Source organism: Chiloscyllium plagiosum, chromosome 50 (assembly GCF_004010195.1).
Source record: "Chiloscyllium plagiosum isolate BGI_BamShark_2017 chromosome 50, ASM401019v2, whole genome shotgun sequence".
Classification (NCBI taxonomy): Eukaryota; Metazoa; Chordata; class Chondrichthyes; order Orectolobiformes; family Hemiscylliidae; genus Chiloscyllium; species Chiloscyllium plagiosum.
This window is the reverse complement of record NC_057759.1, coordinates 8,026,939-8,046,816: the sequence shown is the minus strand read 5'-3', so window position 1 is coordinate 8,046,816 and position 19,878 is coordinate 8,026,939. Positions and strand designations below refer to the sequence as shown.

The window sequence follows — 19,878 nt, the reverse complement described above, 5'->3', positions numbered from 1 at the left end:
AGTTGGAATAGCCAAATTTGTTTTCTTTCCATCTAACATCTGCATTCACTTGTTACTATTGTTAATATTACTTTGACAAACTGCTAACATAGCTGACTTATCTTTATAAGAGTCTCTTAAAACCCTATTCCACAACGTTCAGTTTCTGGAGCTTCTCAGATCTTCTTTCTCCTACCCTGTCTATTTAGGAGACTGCTTACCTGCACAACTGCTGGTACAGCCCTTTCCTCTTCAAAAGAAACCTACACACAAACACACTGAAAAAAAACATTCACACTGGACTGTCTGGACTGTTCTCTCTTTCTGAAGGGAAACTGTTTCTTTCTTATTCTCTTTGCTTTTTATATCAATGATTTGGATGAGTATGTACAAGGCAGATGACACGAAAATAGGCAGTATCACGGACAATGAGGAAGGTTACCAGAAATTGCAGCAGGACCTTTATCAGCTGTGGAAGTGAGCCAAGAAATGGCAAATGGAGTTTAATATAGACCAGTGTGAGGTCTTTCACTCCGCAAAGCCTATTTAAGGTAGGAATTTCACGGTGAATGATAGGGCCTTAAGGAGTATAGAAGTTGGAAAGTTATGTTGCAGTTGTACAGGACATTGGTGAGGCTGCACTTGGAGTATTGTGCTCAGTTTTGGTCACCTTGCTACAGGAAGGATGTTATTAAACTGAAAAGAACGTAGAAGACATTTACAAGGATGTTGCTAGGACTCAAGGGTCTGCGTGACAGGAGAAGTTAGACAAGCTATTTTTCTTTACAGTGTAGGTGACTGAGGGGAAAGCTTATACGAATGTATAACATCATGAGAGGCATGGATAGGGTGAATGTACTCACTTTTTCCCAGGGTTGGGGAATTGTGGATTAAAGGCCATCAGTTTAAGGTTAGAGAGAAAAGAATAAAAGGGAACCTGAGGGGCAACTTTTTTTAAACAGAGGGTGATACACATGTGGAATGAGCTGCCAGCACATTTAAAAGGCATTTGGACAAATACATGCGTAGGAAAGGTTTAGAAGGATTTGGCAAAAGTGAGGACTGCAGATGCTGGAAACCAGAGTTTAGGTCAGAGTGGTGCTGGAAAAGCACAGCAGGTCAGGCAGCAGCCGAGGAGCAGGAAAATCGACGTTTTGGGCCTGATGAAGGGCTTTTGGCCGAAACGTCAACTTTCCTGCTCCTCGGATGCTGCCTGACCTGCTGTGCTTTTCCAGCACCACTCTGGTCTAAACCCTGAAAAGGATTTGGGCCAAGACAGGGAAATGGGGTTCGCATATATGGATATTTTGGCCGGCGTGGACTGTTTAGGCCAAAGGGCTTGTCTCTGTGCTGTCGGACTCTATGACTCACAACATGAGCACATATATTGTTATCGTTAAAAATGATCTTTCTACTTACCTGTGTCATTTGATCATCTTCTACACTTGATTCACAGGCAGGTAATACTGCTTCCAGAACATGAAGAGCAAGTAGCCTTGTTCTCAGGTTTCCAACCAGTGGTACACCTGCCCAACAAAATATGACACAATCTGCTAGATTATCCCTATACAGCATAACCATTAGCTATCCTTGAGGAAAAACATCAATCAGCAAGAGGAATAGGAGATTCAAACCAAAAGACCGACGGGTGCTATAACTCAGAAATAAATACAGAAATTGCTAGAAAAGCTCAGCAACATCTGTGAAGAGAAATCAAAGCTAACTTTTCAAGTTTGGTGACCCTTTCTCAGAACCCATATCATTTATGTTTGTTTGGAAAAGGACAAAGATAGTCTACAAAAAAAGGGTTTGGATTGGGGGAAGGCAGATTTTATTAAAATAAGGCAGGATCTGGCCAAATTATACTTGGAAACAGCTGCTTGTAGCTAGATCAACAGCAGAACAGTGGGAGGTACTTAAAAAGGAATTGGGTACATGCTCAACATGTTCCCTTTAGGGTGATGTATAGAAGCAACAACGCCAGAGAAGCATGGATATCTTGGAATATCCAAGGTTGAATAAAAAGGAAAAAAGGAGCACATGACAGATACATCGGGAGCAAAACAGTGGAGGCCGAAGAGAAGTGATTAGATTAGATTAGATTATTTACAGTGTGGAAACAGGCCCTTCGGCCCAACAAGTCCACACCGACCCATTGAAGCATAAGTCACCCAGACCCATTCTCCTACATTTACCCCTTCACCTAACACTACAGGCAATTTAGCATGGCCAATTCACCTAACCTGCACATTTTTGGATTGTGGGAGGAAACCGGAGCATCTGGAGGAAAACCACGCAGACACGGGGAGAATGTGCAAACTCCACACAGAGAGTCGCCTGAGGCCGGAATTGAACCCGGGTCTCTGGCGCTGTGAGGCAGCAGTGCTAACATTTAAGAAAACAGTTAGCAGAGCAAAGAGGGGGCATGAGAAACACTGACAGGAAAGATTAGGGAGAATCCCAAGATAACCTACAGATATACTCTAGGAGTTCAGGGTGGGATTGTCAATTGGATAGAAAATTAGCTTAATGGCAGGAGACAGAATCATGGTGGAGGGTTGTTTCTCGGAACGGAAGCCTGTGACCAGCAGTGTTACCCAGAAATCGGTCCACTTTTATTCTTGTCTATTAGCACTGAGCGGAATTTCGGCAGAGAGTTAATACCTATTCCAACAAGTCCTGACAAACCTATCCCAATAGTCACTGCGTCAGAGGTCAGATCACTTTTCCTTCGTATGAATCCAAGAAAAGCAATGAGACCAGACGGAGTACCAGGTCTTGCACTCAGAGCACGTGCAGAGGTCTTCTCGGACATCTTCAACCTCTTTATGCAGCAGGCCACTGTCCCTCCCTGTTTCAAGAGGGACAACATCATCCAAAGAAGGCTCATGCAGCATGTCTCAATGACTACCGCCCAGTGGCCCTAACTTCGGTGGTCATGAAGTGCTTTGAAAGGCTGGTCATGGCATTAATCAACTCCAGCCTTCCCACTACTCTTGGCCCACTCCAATTTGCCTATCGGACCAATAGATCCACATCAGATGTCATATCACTTGCCATTCACTCCTCCCTAGAACATCTTGACACCAAAAGCAGCTACGTAAGAATCCTAGTCATTGACTACAGTTCAGCCTTCAAGACTATTATTCTCTCAAGACTGATTATTAAGCTTAGAGATCTCTGCAACTGGATTCTCAGTTTCCTGACCCACAAGCCACAATCAGAAGATTGGGGACAATATTTCATCCTCACTAACACTCAACACTGGAGCCCCTCAGAGGTGTGTACTCAGCCCCCTACTGTACTCACTACATATCATGACTGCGTTGCCAAATACTAGACTAATGCTATTTACAAGTTTGCTGATGATACCACCATTGTCGGTCAATAGACAATAGACAATAGGTGCAGGAATAGGCCATTCTGCCCTTCGAGCCAGCACCACCATTCAACATGATCATGGCTGATCATTCTTAATCAGTATCCTGTTCCTGCCTTATCTCCATAACCCTTGATTCCACTATCCTTGAGAGCTCTATCCAACTCTTTCTTAAATGAATCCAGAAACTGGGCCTCCACTGCCCTCTGGGGGCAGAGCATTCCACACAGCCACCACTCTCTGGGTAAAGAAGTTTCTCCTCATCTCTGTCCTAAATGGGCTACCCTATATTTTTAAGCTGTGTCCTCTGGTTCGGCACTCACCCATTAGCGGAAACATGTTTCCTGCCTCCAGAGTGTCCAATCGTTTAATAATCTTATATGTCTCAATCAGATCCCCTCTCAGTCTTCTAAACTCAAGGGTATACAAGCCCAGTCGCTTCAGTCTTTCAGCGTAAGGTAGTCCCACCATTCCAGGAATTGACCTCGTGAACCTACGCTGCACTCCCTCAATAGCCAGAATGTCTTTCCTCAAAGTTGGAGACCCGAACTGCACACAATATTCCAGGTGTGGTCTCACCAGGGCCCTGTAAAGCTGCAGAAGAACCTCTTTGCTTCTATACTCAATCTCTCTTGTTATGAAGGCCAGCATGCTATTAGCCTTCTTCACTACCTGCTGTACCTGCATGCTTACCTTCATTGACTGGTGTACAAGAACACCCAGATCTCTTTATACTGCCCCTTTACCTAAATGGAATCAATTTAGGTAGTAATCTGCCTTCCTGTTCTTGCCACCAAAGTGGATAACCATACATTTATCCACATTAAACTGCATCGGCCATGCACCTGACCACTCATGTAACCTGGCCAGGTCACCCTGTAATCTCCTAACATCCTCATCACATTTCACCCTGCCACCCAGCTTAGTACCATCAGCAAATTTGCTAATGTTATTACTAATACCATCTTCTATATCATTAATATATATTGTAAAAAACTGCGGTCCCAGCACTGATCCTTGCGGTACCCCACTGGTCACTGCCTGCCATCCTGAAATGGAGCCGTTTATCACTACCCTTTGTTTCCTGTCAGCCAACCAACTTTCAATCCAAGTCAGTACTTTGCCCCCAATACCATGCACCCTAATTTTGCTCACTAACCTCCTATTTCTCTCTCCCACCTTTCTTAAAAAGTGGTATAACATTACTCACCCTCCAATCCGCAGGAACTGATCCCGATTCTATCGAACTCTGGAAAATAATCACCAACGCATCCAAGATTTCTCGAGCCACCTCCTTCAGTACCCTGGGATGTAGACCATCAGGCCCCGGGGACTTATCAGCCTTCAGACCTAACAGTCTCTCCAACACCAATTCCTGGCAAATATAAATTCCCTTAAATTCAGGTCCTTCAGCCACTGTTACCTTAGATGGTCGAATCTCAGATGGCGATGAAGCAGATTACAGAGAGGAAATGGAATACCTGGGAAAATGGTGCACTGAGAACAACCTAGCTTTCAATACCAGCAAGACAAAGGAATTCATTATTGACTTTCGGCAGGATGTTACTCATGCCCCTACATATTAATAGGACAGAGGTGGAACTAGTGGAGAGTGAAAAGCTTCTTGGAGTGATCATCAACAACAAGCTTTCCTGGACTCTTCATGTGGATGCACTAGTTACAAAGGCCCAACAAAATCTCTTCATCCTCAGGCAGCTGAGGAAATTTGGCATGACGGCAAATACCCTTGCCAACTTTTATAGACGTGCCATCGAGAGCATTCTGTCTGGATGTACCACTACCTGGTATGGCAACTGTACCATTCAAGATTGGAATCAGTTACAGGGAGTGGTGAACACGGCCCGGAACAAACGCCAACCTCTCATCTATAGAATCCATCTACCAGGCTCCCCGGTCAAGGAAAGGTCGCCAGCATTCTGAAAGATCCATCCCACCCTGGCAATGTTTTTCTACAACCTCTACCATCGGAGTGAAGGTACAGAAGTCTGAATACACGCATCAGCCAGTTTCAAAACAATTTCTACCCTACTGTTGTTAGAGTACTGAATGGACTCTCAAACTCAACATTCGCCTGTACACGTGTTTTTGTTTTTGCCACTGTTTACTTATTATTTACTTATCTATGCCAGTTAACTATGTAATCTGCCTGTACTGCTTGCAAGACAAAGCTTTTAACTGTGCCTCTGTACACATGACAATAAATTCAATTCAATTTATATAAATGATTTAAATGAGAATTTAGAAGGCATGGGTAGTAAGATTGGTGGAAAAGTGGACAGTGAAGGTTATCTCAGATTCCATGAGATCTAACCTGCTAAACTGTCTCCCATGAGGAACCTTGTTGCACGCCTTACTTAAGTCCATATAGATCATGTCCACCACTCTGCCATCATCAATCCTCTTCGTTACTTCTTCATACAACTCAATCAAGTTAGTGGGACATGATTTCTCACACACACAAAGCCATACGGACTATCCCTAATCAGTCCTTGCCTATTCAATTTTCTCAGATCATTCAGCAATGACACTAAAATTGGAGGTGTAGTTCACAGCAAAGAAGGTTACCTTAGATTAAAATGGGATCTTGATCAGATGAGCCAATGGGCTGAGAAGTGGCAGATGGAGTTTAATTTAGATAAATGCGAGGGGGTGTATTTTGGGAAAGCAAGTTTTAGCAGGACTTATACACTTAATGGTAAGTTCCTGGGGAGCTTTGCTGAACAAAGAGACCTTGGAGTGCAGGTTTATAGCTCCTTGAAAGTGGAGTAGCAGGTAGATAGGATAGGTAGATTGGTATGCTTTCCTTTATTAGTCAGAATACTGAGTACAGGAGTTGGGAGGTCATGTTGCGGCTGTACAGGACATTGGTTAGGCCACTTTTGGAATACTGCATGCAATTATGGTCTCCTTCCTATCGGAGAGATGTTGTGAAATTTGAAAGGGTTCAGAAAAGATTTATAAGGATGTTGCCAGGGTCGGAGGATTTGAGCTATAGGGAAAAGTTGAATAGACTGGATGGACTGCATTTGGATGGGTATATGAATAGGAAGAGTTTGGAGGGGCTACACTGGGTTGGGATATCTGGTCAGCATGGACGAATTGGACCAAAGGGTTTGTTTCCGTGCTGTACATCTCGAATACTCTAATTTGATTTGTGGGCGGCACGGTGGCACAGTGGTTAGCACTGCTGCCTCGCAGCGCCAGAGACCCGGGTTCAATTCCCGTCTCAGGCGACTGACTGTGTGGAGTTTGCACGTTCTCCCCGTGTCTGCGTGGGTTTCCTCCGGGTGCTCCGGTTTCCTCCCACAGTCCAAAGATGTGCAGGTCAGGTGAATTGGTCATGCTAAAATTGCCCGTAGTGTTAGGTAAGGGGTAAATGTAGGGGTATGGGTGGGTTACGCTTCGGCGGGTCGGTGTGGACTTGTTGGGCCGAAGGGCCTGTTTCCACACTGTAAAGTAATCTAATCTAAAAAAAGACTGGGGCGTCGGAGGCTGAGCTCTATAAAATCATGAGGGGCATGGACAGGGCAAATAGACAAAGCCTCTTCTCTGGTGTGGGGAAGTCCAAAACTAGAGGGAATAGGTTTAGGATGAGAGCGGAAAGATATAAAAGAGACCGCAGAGACAACGTTTTCATGCAGAGGGTGGTGCGTGTATAGACTGAGCTGCCAGAGGAAGTGGTGGAAGCTAGTACGATTGCAGCATTTAAAAGGCATTTGGATGGGTATATGAATAGGAAGAGTTTGGAGGGGCTACACTGGGTTGGGATATCTGGTCAGCATGGACGAATTGGACCAAAGGGTTTGTTTCCGTGCTGTACATCTCGAATACTCTAATTTGACAACTGCAGAGAAAACTAGACAGAGCAAAACAGAGCAACCAGTCCAGAAACCTCCCCAAATCACTCTGCTCCTGTCAAAACTCAATTCTCTCCTTTTATTTTCTTTGGAATCAATATTTCCTCTGGCTAACTGGTTAACACTAAATCAGCATCTAACCAGCTGCAAACCCTAAGCATAACAATCACTCAGTGCTGATTTTGTTTTACAGTGTTCTTAGATCAGCCATTAAGTTGCATTACTTCCCAGGCCAGTTCCTAACATTTAAAATCTACTTTTATTTTCTTCTCCTTTAAAACAAGCAGCAGTTCAAAGTTCAATTCCCAATTTCAACTCTCAGACTGCAACATTATGCAACTCCACAACCGTAACTAATACACATGAAATGCACATCCTCAAAAACTTTTAACAATCTTAAAGAGCCTTTGGCCCCTCAGCAAAAGTATGTTACCTCTCCAAAAGGGCATCTTCCCCAAAGGTGTTTTGGGAACAGATCTAAATGGACACCTTATTCTCCAAAAGGGTACCTTAGCTACCCAAACAAATCCAAAGTTCAGAACCGATCTTACGTGGTCTAATTTGCACTTCAGCTACTTTACCTAAAAGACAGCTGAAAATGTAAATGGATAGTTACTTCTGTTAATGCATTTCCAAAGCCACCTCTGCGAAAATGGGAAGTGCTGAGTTTGGGGCGGTGCTTTCACGCCAGTTTCCCCCATTGAGTGGCTCTCTATTCTGGCAAACATCTGGGCCCTAATAACTCCATATGCAGTTTGGAGGTATTTTAAGACACTTCTGTAAATTACCTTGGAATGATTTATTGTATGAAGTGTGCTATTCAAAGTTACTGGTATTATTCAGGTGGTGAATATTTGGATTAGGATCGTTAGGTGGTTGTTTTTGACCAGTGCAGATTTGATCAGCTTGTTCAAAGCTGTAGATCTGTATGACTGACTCCATGACTGGCTTTCAGAAAATAATCAAAACTCTTTTCGAGAGTATATGAATAAAGTCAGTTTCTTTAAAAAAATCACCACCCTGTGGCAGAATGGTTGACAATAAAAATATTTAAAACTTAAAATAGCTTCAAGTTTGTGGCCATTACCATCTTCCTGAATGCAACATTATTCATACATTGTATCTGCACTTACTCTGCATGTGGATTTATAATCAAAACCCAGCCTGACGTTGAAAAATATACTCATGAGAATTGATGATACAATGATAATGATTCAAGACATTTTTCTTGAGAAACAGGAAATGGTTTTGTGACACTGATACTTATATACACAAATTTTGCCAAATCACTAGATGTCAATATATATCAATACGCCCAGTGTGACATTCCTGATGTTTTGGGACAAGTTACAGAACTAGCTTGATATGCTTATGTACTCCAATCTGAAACTGAAGTTCCAATATTAAAGTTCGCTGAACAAATAGTAATTAAATTCAGAGTCCATGTGTTTATTTTGTGGCAATTAGACTTTCTAACCTGAGAGACAGTTCCCACTACAGTACTGTGCACATTGTATTTATAATACTCCCATAATTCGGTATCAGCCAATTTACAGTTTCTTGAAAAAAGACATTTCTTAAAGAATTCAAACTGAAGATTGAAATTTATATGCCATTTATGAAGCATCATTTGATAAAGCAGCTACAATTACCTGTATTCTTAGAGAATAGGGAACACTTTAGACTATTTCCTAAATGTTCCAACCACATTATCAGACCACAGATTGCCCACATACAATACCATGGGAGCTACTTCGCATTAAGGATTAATTAATTTTGCAGGAGAAGTTCCATACCAGAAAAATATTTTTGTGCAGCAATGTTAAGTAGCACTTCGGTCCATTTAGGTGATGCCATTTTTGACTGAATAGCTTTTGAGGAAACAACTCTCCGCAGAAAAACAAGAAAATCTCCCAACTGCAGATCTGCTGTGTGTTGTTTTCGTAGAATAGCTGTAGAACAAAAACAGTGCAAGAAGATGTCAATCACATAACACAATATCAAGAAATGACTGAGCAACATTCCTGATATAGGAATCAGATTTATTTGATATGGAGGAATGGCACTGAAATAAGATAGCAGTAAATAGCTCTACTGCATGATTACTAGTAACCTTGGCATTGAGACACCGAAAGATATCTTGTGCTCTGATTTTTATGAATTAATTTAGTTACTTCTATTAATATTCTCCTAAACTTATACATGTACAAAATTGAATGCTAAAAATGAATAAGAACATATCTGTAATATTTGTACCACATTTGTAAACATTGTTATCACACAGTCACAACTCATTTGTGATTTAATTGAAAGGAAGAGAAATTCAAAACTATAGGTGCAAGACTTACCCAGAATCCACAATATTAATCAAATCTATTTTACTAGTTTCAAGAATCTGGAATATTTCACTGGTTTCAAGGAACCTCAGCAATTTTCTTTATGTTTACTCTCAAGCAAACAAGAACCCCTGAGAACCGATATTTACAGAAAAGAAGTGGGTGGCAGACTGTAGTCTGACAGTCATTTCGTTGTAAGTGGGAATTTTAACCATGCATTCTTGGGAGTTTTACCAACTCCTGATATGATCCTAAATAAATATAAGAGAGGTAGCTGACATGGTGAAAATCAAGAATTTAATTAATTTAAGGACAGTGTCTGAAAGCCCCACTGGAGTAGAGAGAAAAAACAAAATCACAAAATAAGATTACATTCAATTCCAGTGATGAAGTGCTGCACACCACAAACCTTTCTTTTGGAGTTTCTCACACTTTAACCACAGGTGCAAATCCTGCAGCTACAAACACATCCTCAACTTTAAAACACAACGTAGAACAATCTTTTGCAAATATTGTCCCAATACCTTTCAAATCTTTGGTATCTTCAGTCTCACCAATCTCATCTGATCTGTTTTTTCCGTCCCCATGCAAAGGAGTCAGGCGCACTCCAGCCTGAGAGAGTAGGTTTTTCAGCTGACTGCAGAGCAGGTCTAAGAGAGACTGAACCACCTTAGGACTTAGCTTGTCTGCATAGGTTCTATGGAACAAGAATAAAGTACACATAAAAGTATCTATATCTGAAATGTTGAAGATGATATTGTGGTTTTAAATTGGTAACAGCACTGTTCAATGCAATAATTTGCATGCTATCAGAACACTGAATTTAATACACATTCAGAGCTGAATTTTCAGAGTTTGATACAACAGACTGATTTGATTAGGGCATGTGGGAAAAACAGAAATCGCTGGTGAAACGCAACAGGACTGGTAGCGTCGAAAAATGGAAGAGTTGGGTGCGGGTGAAGATGAGGGAAGAGCTTAGCGTGAGAGAGAGGGAACATGAACACGCACAAAAGACAGGATAGGCAAGAGCACAGGACAGTGCGCAAGTGCACATGAGAGCGTGGGCAAGGGGAAGGGGGTCAGACAGGGAGGGAGAGGGAGCAGGCATGTGCCAGAGAGACGCAGAGGCAGCGGTCACATGGCAGAGGGAGGGGGCGCGTGCCAAAGAGAGGCAGAGGGAGCGGGCACATCGCCAGAGAGACGCACAGGGAGTGGGCACACTGCCAGAGAGACGCACAGGGAGCTGGCACACTACCAGAGAGACGTACAGGGAGTAGGCACATACTAGAAAGTGGCAGAGGGAGTGGGCATACCGCTAGAGAGGCAGAGGGGGTAGGCACACTGCCAGAGATGCACAGGGAGCAGGCATGTGCCAGAAAGTGGTAGAGGAAGCAGGCATGTGCCAGAGAGAGGCAGAGAGAGGGGTCACGCACCAGAGAGTGGCAAAGGGAGGGGGCATGCGCCAGAGAGAGGAAGAAGAAGGAAGCATGCACCAGAGCATGGCACACAAAGCAGGCATGCGCGAGAGGGAAGGATGGTGATGGAGCGGCAGGAGCATGTGTCAGAGGGAGAGGTAACGAAGGAACGGAATGGGAGCAAGGGAAGGCATGCATGGCGGAAGGGAATGAAAGGAATAAATAATGGGTATGCGCCAGAGGGAGGGGGAGTGTGGGAACGTGTGCAGCGGAGTCGGGAGTGAGTAGGGACTGAGGGGCATGTGCATGGTGGGGTGGAATGGAGGGGGACAGAAGGCCAGTGCACAATGGAGAGAGAGCACGAAGGAGGGTTGGGGACCAACGGTACATGCAGGGCAGAGGGGTCGGGCGATGGGGACGAAGTTACGGTTGGGGGAGGGGGGGGTTGGGGGAGTAGGTGGGCTGACAACATGAGCACGATGGAGAGGCAGAGAGAGGGAGCATGGACCCACGCGCTGAGGAGGGGAGAGGGAACGAGGGCTCGCGTGCTGAGGAGGGAATGGGAGCCTGCGCGCGGAGGAGGGGAGAGGGGAGAGAGAACGCGGGCCTGCACGCTGACCGTGAGAGGGAACGATGACCCACATGCAGAGGAGGGAGAGGGGACTAGGGCCCGCGCACAGAGGACGTGGGGGGAGGGAACGAGAGCCCGCGCGCCGAGGAGGGGAGTGGGGAACGAGGGCCCGCGCGCCGAGGAGGGGAGTGGGGAACGAGGGCCCGCGCGCCGAGGAGGGGAGTGGGGAACGAGGGCCCGCGCGCCGAGGAGGGGAGTGGGGAACGAGGGCCCGCGCGCCGAGGAGGGGAGAGGGAACGAGGACCCACGCAACGAGGAGGGGAGAGGGGAACGAGGGCCCGCGCGCCGAGGAGGGGAGTGGGGAACGAGGGCCCGCGCGCCGAGGAGGGGAGTGGGGAACGAGGGCCCGCGCGCCGAGGAGGGGAGTGGGGAACGAGGGCCCGCGCGCCGAGGAGGGGAGTGGGGAACGAGGGCCCGCGCGCCGAGGAGGGGAGTGGGGAACGAGGGCCCGCGCGCCGAGGAGGGGAGTGGGGAACGAGGGCCCGCGCGCCGAGGAGGGGAGTGGGGAACGAGGGCCCGCGCGCCGAGGAGGGGAGTGGGGAACGAGGGCCCGCGCGCCGAGGAGGGGAGTGGGGAACGAGGGCCCGCGCGCCGAGGAGGGGAGTGGGGAACGAGGGCCCGCGCGCCGAGGAGGGGAGTGGGGAACGAGGGCCCGCGCGCCGAGGAGGGGAGTGGGGAACGAGGGCCCGCGCGCCGAGGAGGGGAGTGGGGAACGAGGGCCCGCGCGCCGAGGAGGGGAGTGGGGAACGAGGGCCCGCGCGCCGAGGAGGGGAGTGGGGAACGAGGGCCCGCGCGCCGAGGAGGGGAGTGGGGAACGAGGGCCCGCGCGCCGAGGAGGGGAGTGGGGAACGAGGGCCCGCGCGCCGAGGAGGGGAGTGGGGAACGAGGACCCGCGTGTGGAGGAGGGGAGAGGGAACGAGGACCCGCGTGTGGAGGAGGGGAGAGGGAAGCAAGATGCTTTTCTGAATGGTGAGTTGTGACTCGTGGTGTTCCACAGGGATCAGTGCTGGGACCTCTGCTGTTTGTGGTCATAACAATTTGGAGGAAAACATATCTGATTTAATTTGTCAGTTTGCGGAATTATAGAAACATTGGTGGAATTGTGGATAGTGAAGACAACAGTCAGAGGATACAGCAGGATATAGATCAGTTGGAGCCAAATGTGAGGTGATGCATTTTGAAAGATCAAATACAAATGGAAATTACACAATGAATGGCAGAACCCTTCAGGGTATTGATATGCAGTTGGCTTTGGCTCTGCAGATCCACAGATCACTGAAGGTGGCAGTGCTGGTAGATATGACAGTAAATAAAACTTATGGCATGCTTGCCTTCATTGGAAGGGGCACGGAGTGTAAAAATAGGTAGTTTATGCTGCAGCTTTACAGAACTTTAGTAACGCCACACTTGTAATATTGCATACCGTTCTGGTCATCATATTACCAGTGTGATAGGGTTGCTTTCGACGGGGTACAGAAAATATTTACCAAAATGTGTCTGGTATGGGGGATTTTAGCTATGAAGAAAGTTGGGATAAACTGGTTTGTTTTCACTGGAACGCAGGAGGTTGAGAGGTGTACCAATATAAGTTTATAAGTTTTTCAATGGCATGGATTGAATAGGAAGTGTGGGGTTTTTCCCCAGGGTGGAGCAGTCAGTTACTAGGGGACACAGGTTCAAGATAGGGTTGGTGGGATGAGGGGAGTGTGAGAGTTAACAGAGATGTGCGAGACATGTTTTTCACACAAAAGATGGTGAGTGCCTGGTCCTTGCTGCCAGAGGCAGGGAGCGGCCACAGCAGCAGCGTTAAAGAAGCACCTGGACAAATTCATGAATAGGGAGTAGAAGGATCCTGTAAATGAAGACAGCTTTAGTAAGGAAGGGCAAAATGTGTCACCACAGGATTGGAGAGCTGAATGCCTATTCTTGTGCTTGTTCCTCTGTCTTTTTTTTCACAAAATGTGAGAATTTCATTAGGAATGTCGTGGTTTTAATTAATTTGAAAAGCAAGCCAATTGATAGCATTTTAGTTCTCATTTGCATTGATCAATACAATCATTACTCATGTGACAGAAAACTTAAACTTTTGCTTACCCTGTGGTGATGGCAAGTATCTGAAGCAATCTAGTGCTGGCAACCTTCAAAGCTGTGCTCAGCTGTGAAACACCTGGTTTTTGTATCAATTGCAGTGGCTGCCCCAGCATAGTGTCAGTACCACACAACTGGGATAGTACATTCAATAAACCACTAGAGATTGCCAAAGACACATCCACTGGCTGGTAACGCACACTAAGGGCGAATACTGTGACCAACAAGAGACGTTGCTGGGCTCCTGTAAACAGGAATAAAATCAATATTTATCTGTAACAATACCTCTAGATTTTATATTGTGTGATAGACAATGACTAAAATATTACATACATTTTACATTTTTCAAACATAGTTTGCATTGTCATCCAGTATAAAAATAATGTAAGGTACTTAATTTAGCACTGGTGATGGTCACATGGCAAGTCAAGATCAAGAAGAGGTTTCAGATAAGAACAGGTTTCAGGTGACGTGCAGACAGGGTTTAGTAAAATTGAACCAAACAGTACGGAACTATTTCAGTAACTAATTTAAAAACACAAACAATATGTATAATGCAATCATCTGACTCACCTGTTTCTCTTTCTGTCCTTACTTTGGTTAAAGTTTTAGCTTTGTCTGCTATTAAGTGGCTCTCATTATTACACTATAAATAGGCAGGAGGCTGGAAGAATAAAGCAAGCCAGGCAGCATTAGGGGGTGGAGATGCTGACATTTCAGGTGGAACCCTTCTTCAGGACTTTGTGGCAATGGAGGAGGCCAAGGATGGTCATGTTGGAAAGGGAGTAGTTGGGGGAATTAAAATGGGCGGTCACTGGGAGGTCATTGTGGGCCCAGCTGTGATGCTCGGTGAACTGTTCCCTAACTTTACGCCAAGTGTCCCTGATGTAGAGTAGACCACATTGGGAGCAACTGATGCAGTAAACTAGATTGGAGGAGAGGCAGGTGGAACGGGATTGGAGGTAGTGCGGCAGAGGGCTGTCTGGGTGACAGAGGGAGGAAAAGCATGTTGTTCGGAATAGGGGGACATTTGGGATGCTTGAGATCAGAATGTCTCCTTGTCTGAGCAGATGCAGCGGAGGTGGAAGAATTGTGAGAATGGTATAGAGTTCTGGCAGGATACTGGGTGGGAGGTGTAGTGGAGGTAGTTATGGGAGTCTGTGGACTTGTAGTAAATGTTGATCTGGAGACTGTCGACGGAGATGGAGATGGTGAGGTCCAGAAAGGAGAGGGAGGTGCCCAAGATGGCCCAGGTGAATTTGAGGGTGGAGTGGAAGTTGATGAACTTCTCCAGTTCAGTCTGGGTGCAGGACACTGCACCGATGCAGTCATCGATGTAATGGTGGAAGAGTTGGAGCACAGTGCCTGTGTTGGTACTGAAGAGGGACTGTTTGATATACCCTAAAAAGAGGCAAGCATAGCTGGGGTCCATCCATCATGGCTACCCCTTGATTTGGAGGAAATAGGAGGAGTTAAAAGTTGTTGAGCGTGAGGACCAGTTCGGGGAGGCGGAGGGGGGTGTTGGTGGAGTGGGACTGGAAGGGAATGTTGGAGAGGAAGAAGCAGAGGGTCTGGAGTCCATCCCTGTGGAGTATGGATGTGTACAAGGACTGCACGTCCATCGCGAAAGTAAAGTGCTGAGGTCCGGGGAACTGGAAGTTGCTGAAGAGGTGGACAGTGTGGTTGGTGTCACGAATGGGAAATGCCTGAACTAAGGGGAAGAGGATAGAGTCGGGATAGGACGAGATGAGTTTGGTGGGGCAGGAGTATGCCGAGATGATGGGTCGGCCAGGGTAATTGGGCTTGTGGGTCTTGGGGAGCAGGTAGAACCGGCCGGTGTGGGGGTGGGGACTATGAGTTTGGAGGCAGAAGAGGGAGGCAATGAGGGCATGAGCAGTGCAGATGATTTTGGCCTGATGAGTTACAGTGGGGTTGTGGTCAATGGGGAGGTAGGACATGGTGTCGGAGAGGTGGCGTTCGGCCTCTGCAACATAGAAGTCTATTGTCCAGACTAACACTCGCCTTTGTCAGCGAGTTTGATGGGTGAAGCGGGAGTTGTTGCAGAATGAGTGGAGTGCTGCATGTTCGGAGGGGTTGAGGTTAGAATCGGTGGGGCGGTGGAGAAATTGAGATGGCCAATGTCATAATGGCAGTCTGCAATGAACAGGTCTAGGGCGGGTGGGGTAACCAAGTAGAGGAGCGGGAAGTGGGAAAAGGGGTCTTCGGAGAGAGGTTAGGAATTTTTGTCAAAGAAGACACGGAGGCAGAGGTGGCAGAAGAACAGCTCCACATTGTGGTGGATCTGGAATTTGTTGAGGTGGAGGTGGAGGGGTATGAATGTGAGCCCTTTGGACGGGGTCGGGGGGTGGGGGGAATAGTGAATATGTCCTGAAGAAGTGTTACACCCAGAACATCGACTTTTCCATCTCCATGCTGTCTGGCTTGCTGTGTCCTTCCAGCCTCCTGTCTGTCTATTTTGGATTCCAGCAGCTGAAGTTCTTTTGTCTCTAACCTCAATATTACACCAGTCAATACTGTATATTGCTTTCTCTAGATTCCTAAATTGAACTTGGTGAGCAAAGTATGTTAAAAGTTTGTGCGAAGATTTGTAGCTCGGGTGCTCGTTGTTGTGGTTCTGTTCGCCGAGCTGGAAGTTTTTGTTGCAAACGTTTCGTCCCCTGGCTAGGCGGCATCATCAGTGCTTGGGAGCCTCCTGCGAAGCGCTTCTTTGATGTTTCCTCCGGTGTTTATAGTGGTCTGTCTCTGCCGCTTCCGGTTGTCAGTTTCAGCTGTCCGCTGTAGAGGTTGGTATATTGGGACCAGGTCGATGTGTTTGTTGATGGAGTTTGTGGATGAATGCCATGCCTCTAGGAATTCCCTGGCTGTTCTCTGTCTGGCTTGCCCTATGATAGTAGTGTTGTCCCAGACGAATTCATCATACTACCAGCAGATAAAGGCAGAATGACGGTCATCCTAGATAAATCTGATTACATCCAAAAAGCACAACTACTTGCAGATATCAACCATACATCAGGAGCATCTCAGAACTGACAGCCAGACTACTGCGACCCCGAGGACTCATAACACATCAACTAGCCACGAAACGACACGACCAGCTATCCTTAGTAGCCACACACGCAGACAACAAGCAACATGAATTCGACTGGGACAACACTACTATCATAGGGCAAGCCAGACAGAGAACAGCCAGGGAATTCCTAGAGGCATGGCATTCATCCAACAAACACATCGACCTGGACCCAATATACCAACCACTACAGCGGACAGCTGAAACTGACAACCGGAAGCGGCAGGGACAGACCACTATAAACACCGGAGGAAACATCAAAGAAGCGCTTCGCAGGAGGCTCCCAAGCACTGATGATGTCGCCTAGCCAGGGGAGAAACGTTTGCAACAAAAACTTCCAGCTCGGCGAACAGAACCACAACAAAGTATGTTACTTTTCCAGAATGGAACACCCATCTGGTTCAAGTCAGATCACTATTAACCTCAAAAGGCCACTTAATGAGCTCAATCATCCTTGGGTAGGCACTTTAAAAAATCTATAAACCATCCTGCACAAATTCTGAAGAATCACTGAAAAGGCATTTGGCATAAAAGTGGAGCTGAACTAGGCAATATGAGGCATTAGAGAAACTAAATCAGGGGAAAAAAAAAACCTCCCAAATGAAAGCAATTGAGATGCAAGATGCATAGCAAAGAGGGAAGACAACAAATTATAATTTAAAATACCTAACTCTACAATTAGGGGTCACAGAGTGGTTCAGACAAATGGCCAAATGTGTGTCAGAGTTACAACAATACGTGGAGTTGATCCCATGAGCTACTCAAAATTCAGCTAAAAAAGAAGACTGGTCAATGAAGAGGTGACTGTACTAAAAAAAAAAAGAGCATTGTATTGTAGAAAATGTTGTGTTCTTGTGAAGGGAGTGGTTGGAGCCTTGGGCAATGGAGGAGGCAAACAGAAAGTTTGATATGGACAAGGGAAAAACAGGCACAAAAAGGAAATAGCTTTTTGGAGTGAATGTGCCTTCAGAAATGGAAGAGGGAAAGGAAGAAAGAGATTGTAATGTGCGCTAGGTGATGAGATGTTGGAAACAAGCTGGCAAACAGGATGTTGGTGGGATGGTGATCATTAACAAAAAGAGGTTCAATTATTGTTTGATGGGGGGGGGGAGCGAATAGCTAAAGCACACAAACAATGTTATTGCAATCAAGTGCTCTAAGACTAGACAAGGAGCAAAGGGGAAAAAAGGCATGCACGTCAGAAACTTTGACATATATATATATTTCCCTTCATTTTGATCTATCACTTAAAGTCCTATTCACTTCCAAGTTTTAGTCTCATTTAAAGGTTCCACTATAATAATAATAATACATATTTTCCCTTTAGGGATGCAGATCTGTGTTGTATTTCATGAATATGTTCACACATAAAAGAACAATCCTCAGAAAATAATTTCTCAATACTCTGTTCATGATCTGTACTGTAGTATCAAGAAATGTTTAATGAATCACACCCTTTGATTTCAATTCACATCTCTGAATCGAATATTAATAGTTATCTTTCTTAAGCACAAACAAAATCACAGCAGCTATTGCTTTCAGGGAGGTACAAACCAACTTTAGCAGAGGGATGGGAACCAAAACGTAGTGATAACAATGAAAAACATGGTGTACGAGAGATTGCAGAGGTAGTGGGCCAAGAGTAAGAAGTAAGAGGTATTGTTATGTGGTGTCAGACTAAAAGGGATTGCAATGAATTCTATATCAGATGGACTGCAGCAGTTCAAGAAGGCAGCTCACCGCCACATTCTCATGGGCAAACAGGTATACCCACATCCCACAAACTAATGATGGGAGTACTACGTTGTTCTGATGGTGTCCTGGTTCAAACTGGACATGGTTGATTAACTATTCCCATATATATGATGCTCACGAAAGCCAGCAAAAAAGGAAACCCAAAAGTCTTCTATTAATAATTAAGTATAATGTGAAGGTGCCCATGTTGGACTGCGGTGGAAAAGGTCAGAAGTCACATAATACCAGGTTATAGTCCGACAGGTTTATTTAAAATCACAAGCTTTCAGAGCGTTGCCCCCCTTTATTAGGGGGCCAGATGTCACCTGATGAAGGGGCAATGCTCTGAAAGCTTGCGATTTCAAATAAACCTGTTGGGCTCTAACCTAGTGTCATGTGACTTCTGATCTAATACTTAAGTAATAAAAGGGTAGAAAGAGGAGAGGTTGGATCAATCAGGGACCATAAAGGACTGATGCACATTAAAGCAAAGGAATGTCCCAAGGTGATAAATGAGTACTTTGCACTTTCTTTTACCAAGAAGATGCTGCCAAAGTCATCAGCAACTCCTTTTTTGAACAAGAGCATGTAAGGATGAACTCAGCAACTACAGATAATCCAACTAAGTGGTGGAAAAGCTTACATAATTTATATTAAGGATCAAAACCTTAAGTCACTTCCACATGTGTGGATTAATCAAGGAAATCCAAGAAAGTTAACTAACTCGATTTGAGTTTTTTTGAAAAAGATTAAAAACACTTATGAGGATAATGATGTAGATACGATGTGCATGGTGTTTGATGAAATGCCACATAATAGGCAAGCAAGCAAGCTGCAGCCCATGGATTGAGCAGAGCGGCCGTATGAGCACTAAGTGGCTGAGTGGCATGAAACAGTAGCAGTCGACGATTGTTCTTCAAACAGGAAGGAGGTATATGGTGAGTTTCACCAAGGCCTGATCTTAGGGCCTCGGTTGTCTTCATGTATATGTTTATTAACGATTTAGACTTGGGTGCACAGGGCAAAATTTCAATACTGGAACTTGATATTCACATTTGGAACTTGAACAATAAGGAGGATAGTGATAGACAAGAGAACACAAACAGATTAATACAATGGTTGTAAATGTGACAAATTTAATACAGAATTGAACTGATAGATTCTTATATGACGGACTAAGTGAAGCAATTTAACCAAAGGTTATACATTCTAAAGGAAGTGCAAAGATAGAGACATCAGGAGTATTCATGCACAAATGATTGAAGGTGGTAAGACAAACTGTTAAAGTGATTTAAATGTGAACATAATTAAGAATTGCATAAATACAGAGTTAAAAAGCAAGGATCT

General features: G+C 45.3%; 1 protein-coding gene across 4 annotated transcripts in view; it reads right to left on the bottom strand.

The window, feature by feature from the left end:
* The window catches only part of LOC122544483 (probable E3 ubiquitin-protein ligase HERC1), a 248,390-nt gene that overhangs the window by 29,660 nt on the left and 198,852 nt on the right, over positions 1–19,878 (bottom strand). For all 4 annotated transcript variants that reach the window (XM_043683720.1, XM_043683722.1, XM_043683723.1 and 1 more), the window contains 4 exons: positions 13,716–13,953; positions 10,097–10,269; positions 9,033–9,188; positions 1,399–1,505 (listed from right to left, as the gene is read on the bottom strand). In XM_043683720.1, coding sequence (XP_043539655.1) covers positions 1,399–1,505; positions 9,033–9,188; positions 10,097–10,269; positions 13,716–13,953 — 674 coding nt within the window. The remainder of the gene's footprint in view (positions 1–1,398; positions 1,506–9,032; positions 9,189–10,096; positions 10,270–13,715; positions 13,954–19,878) is intronic.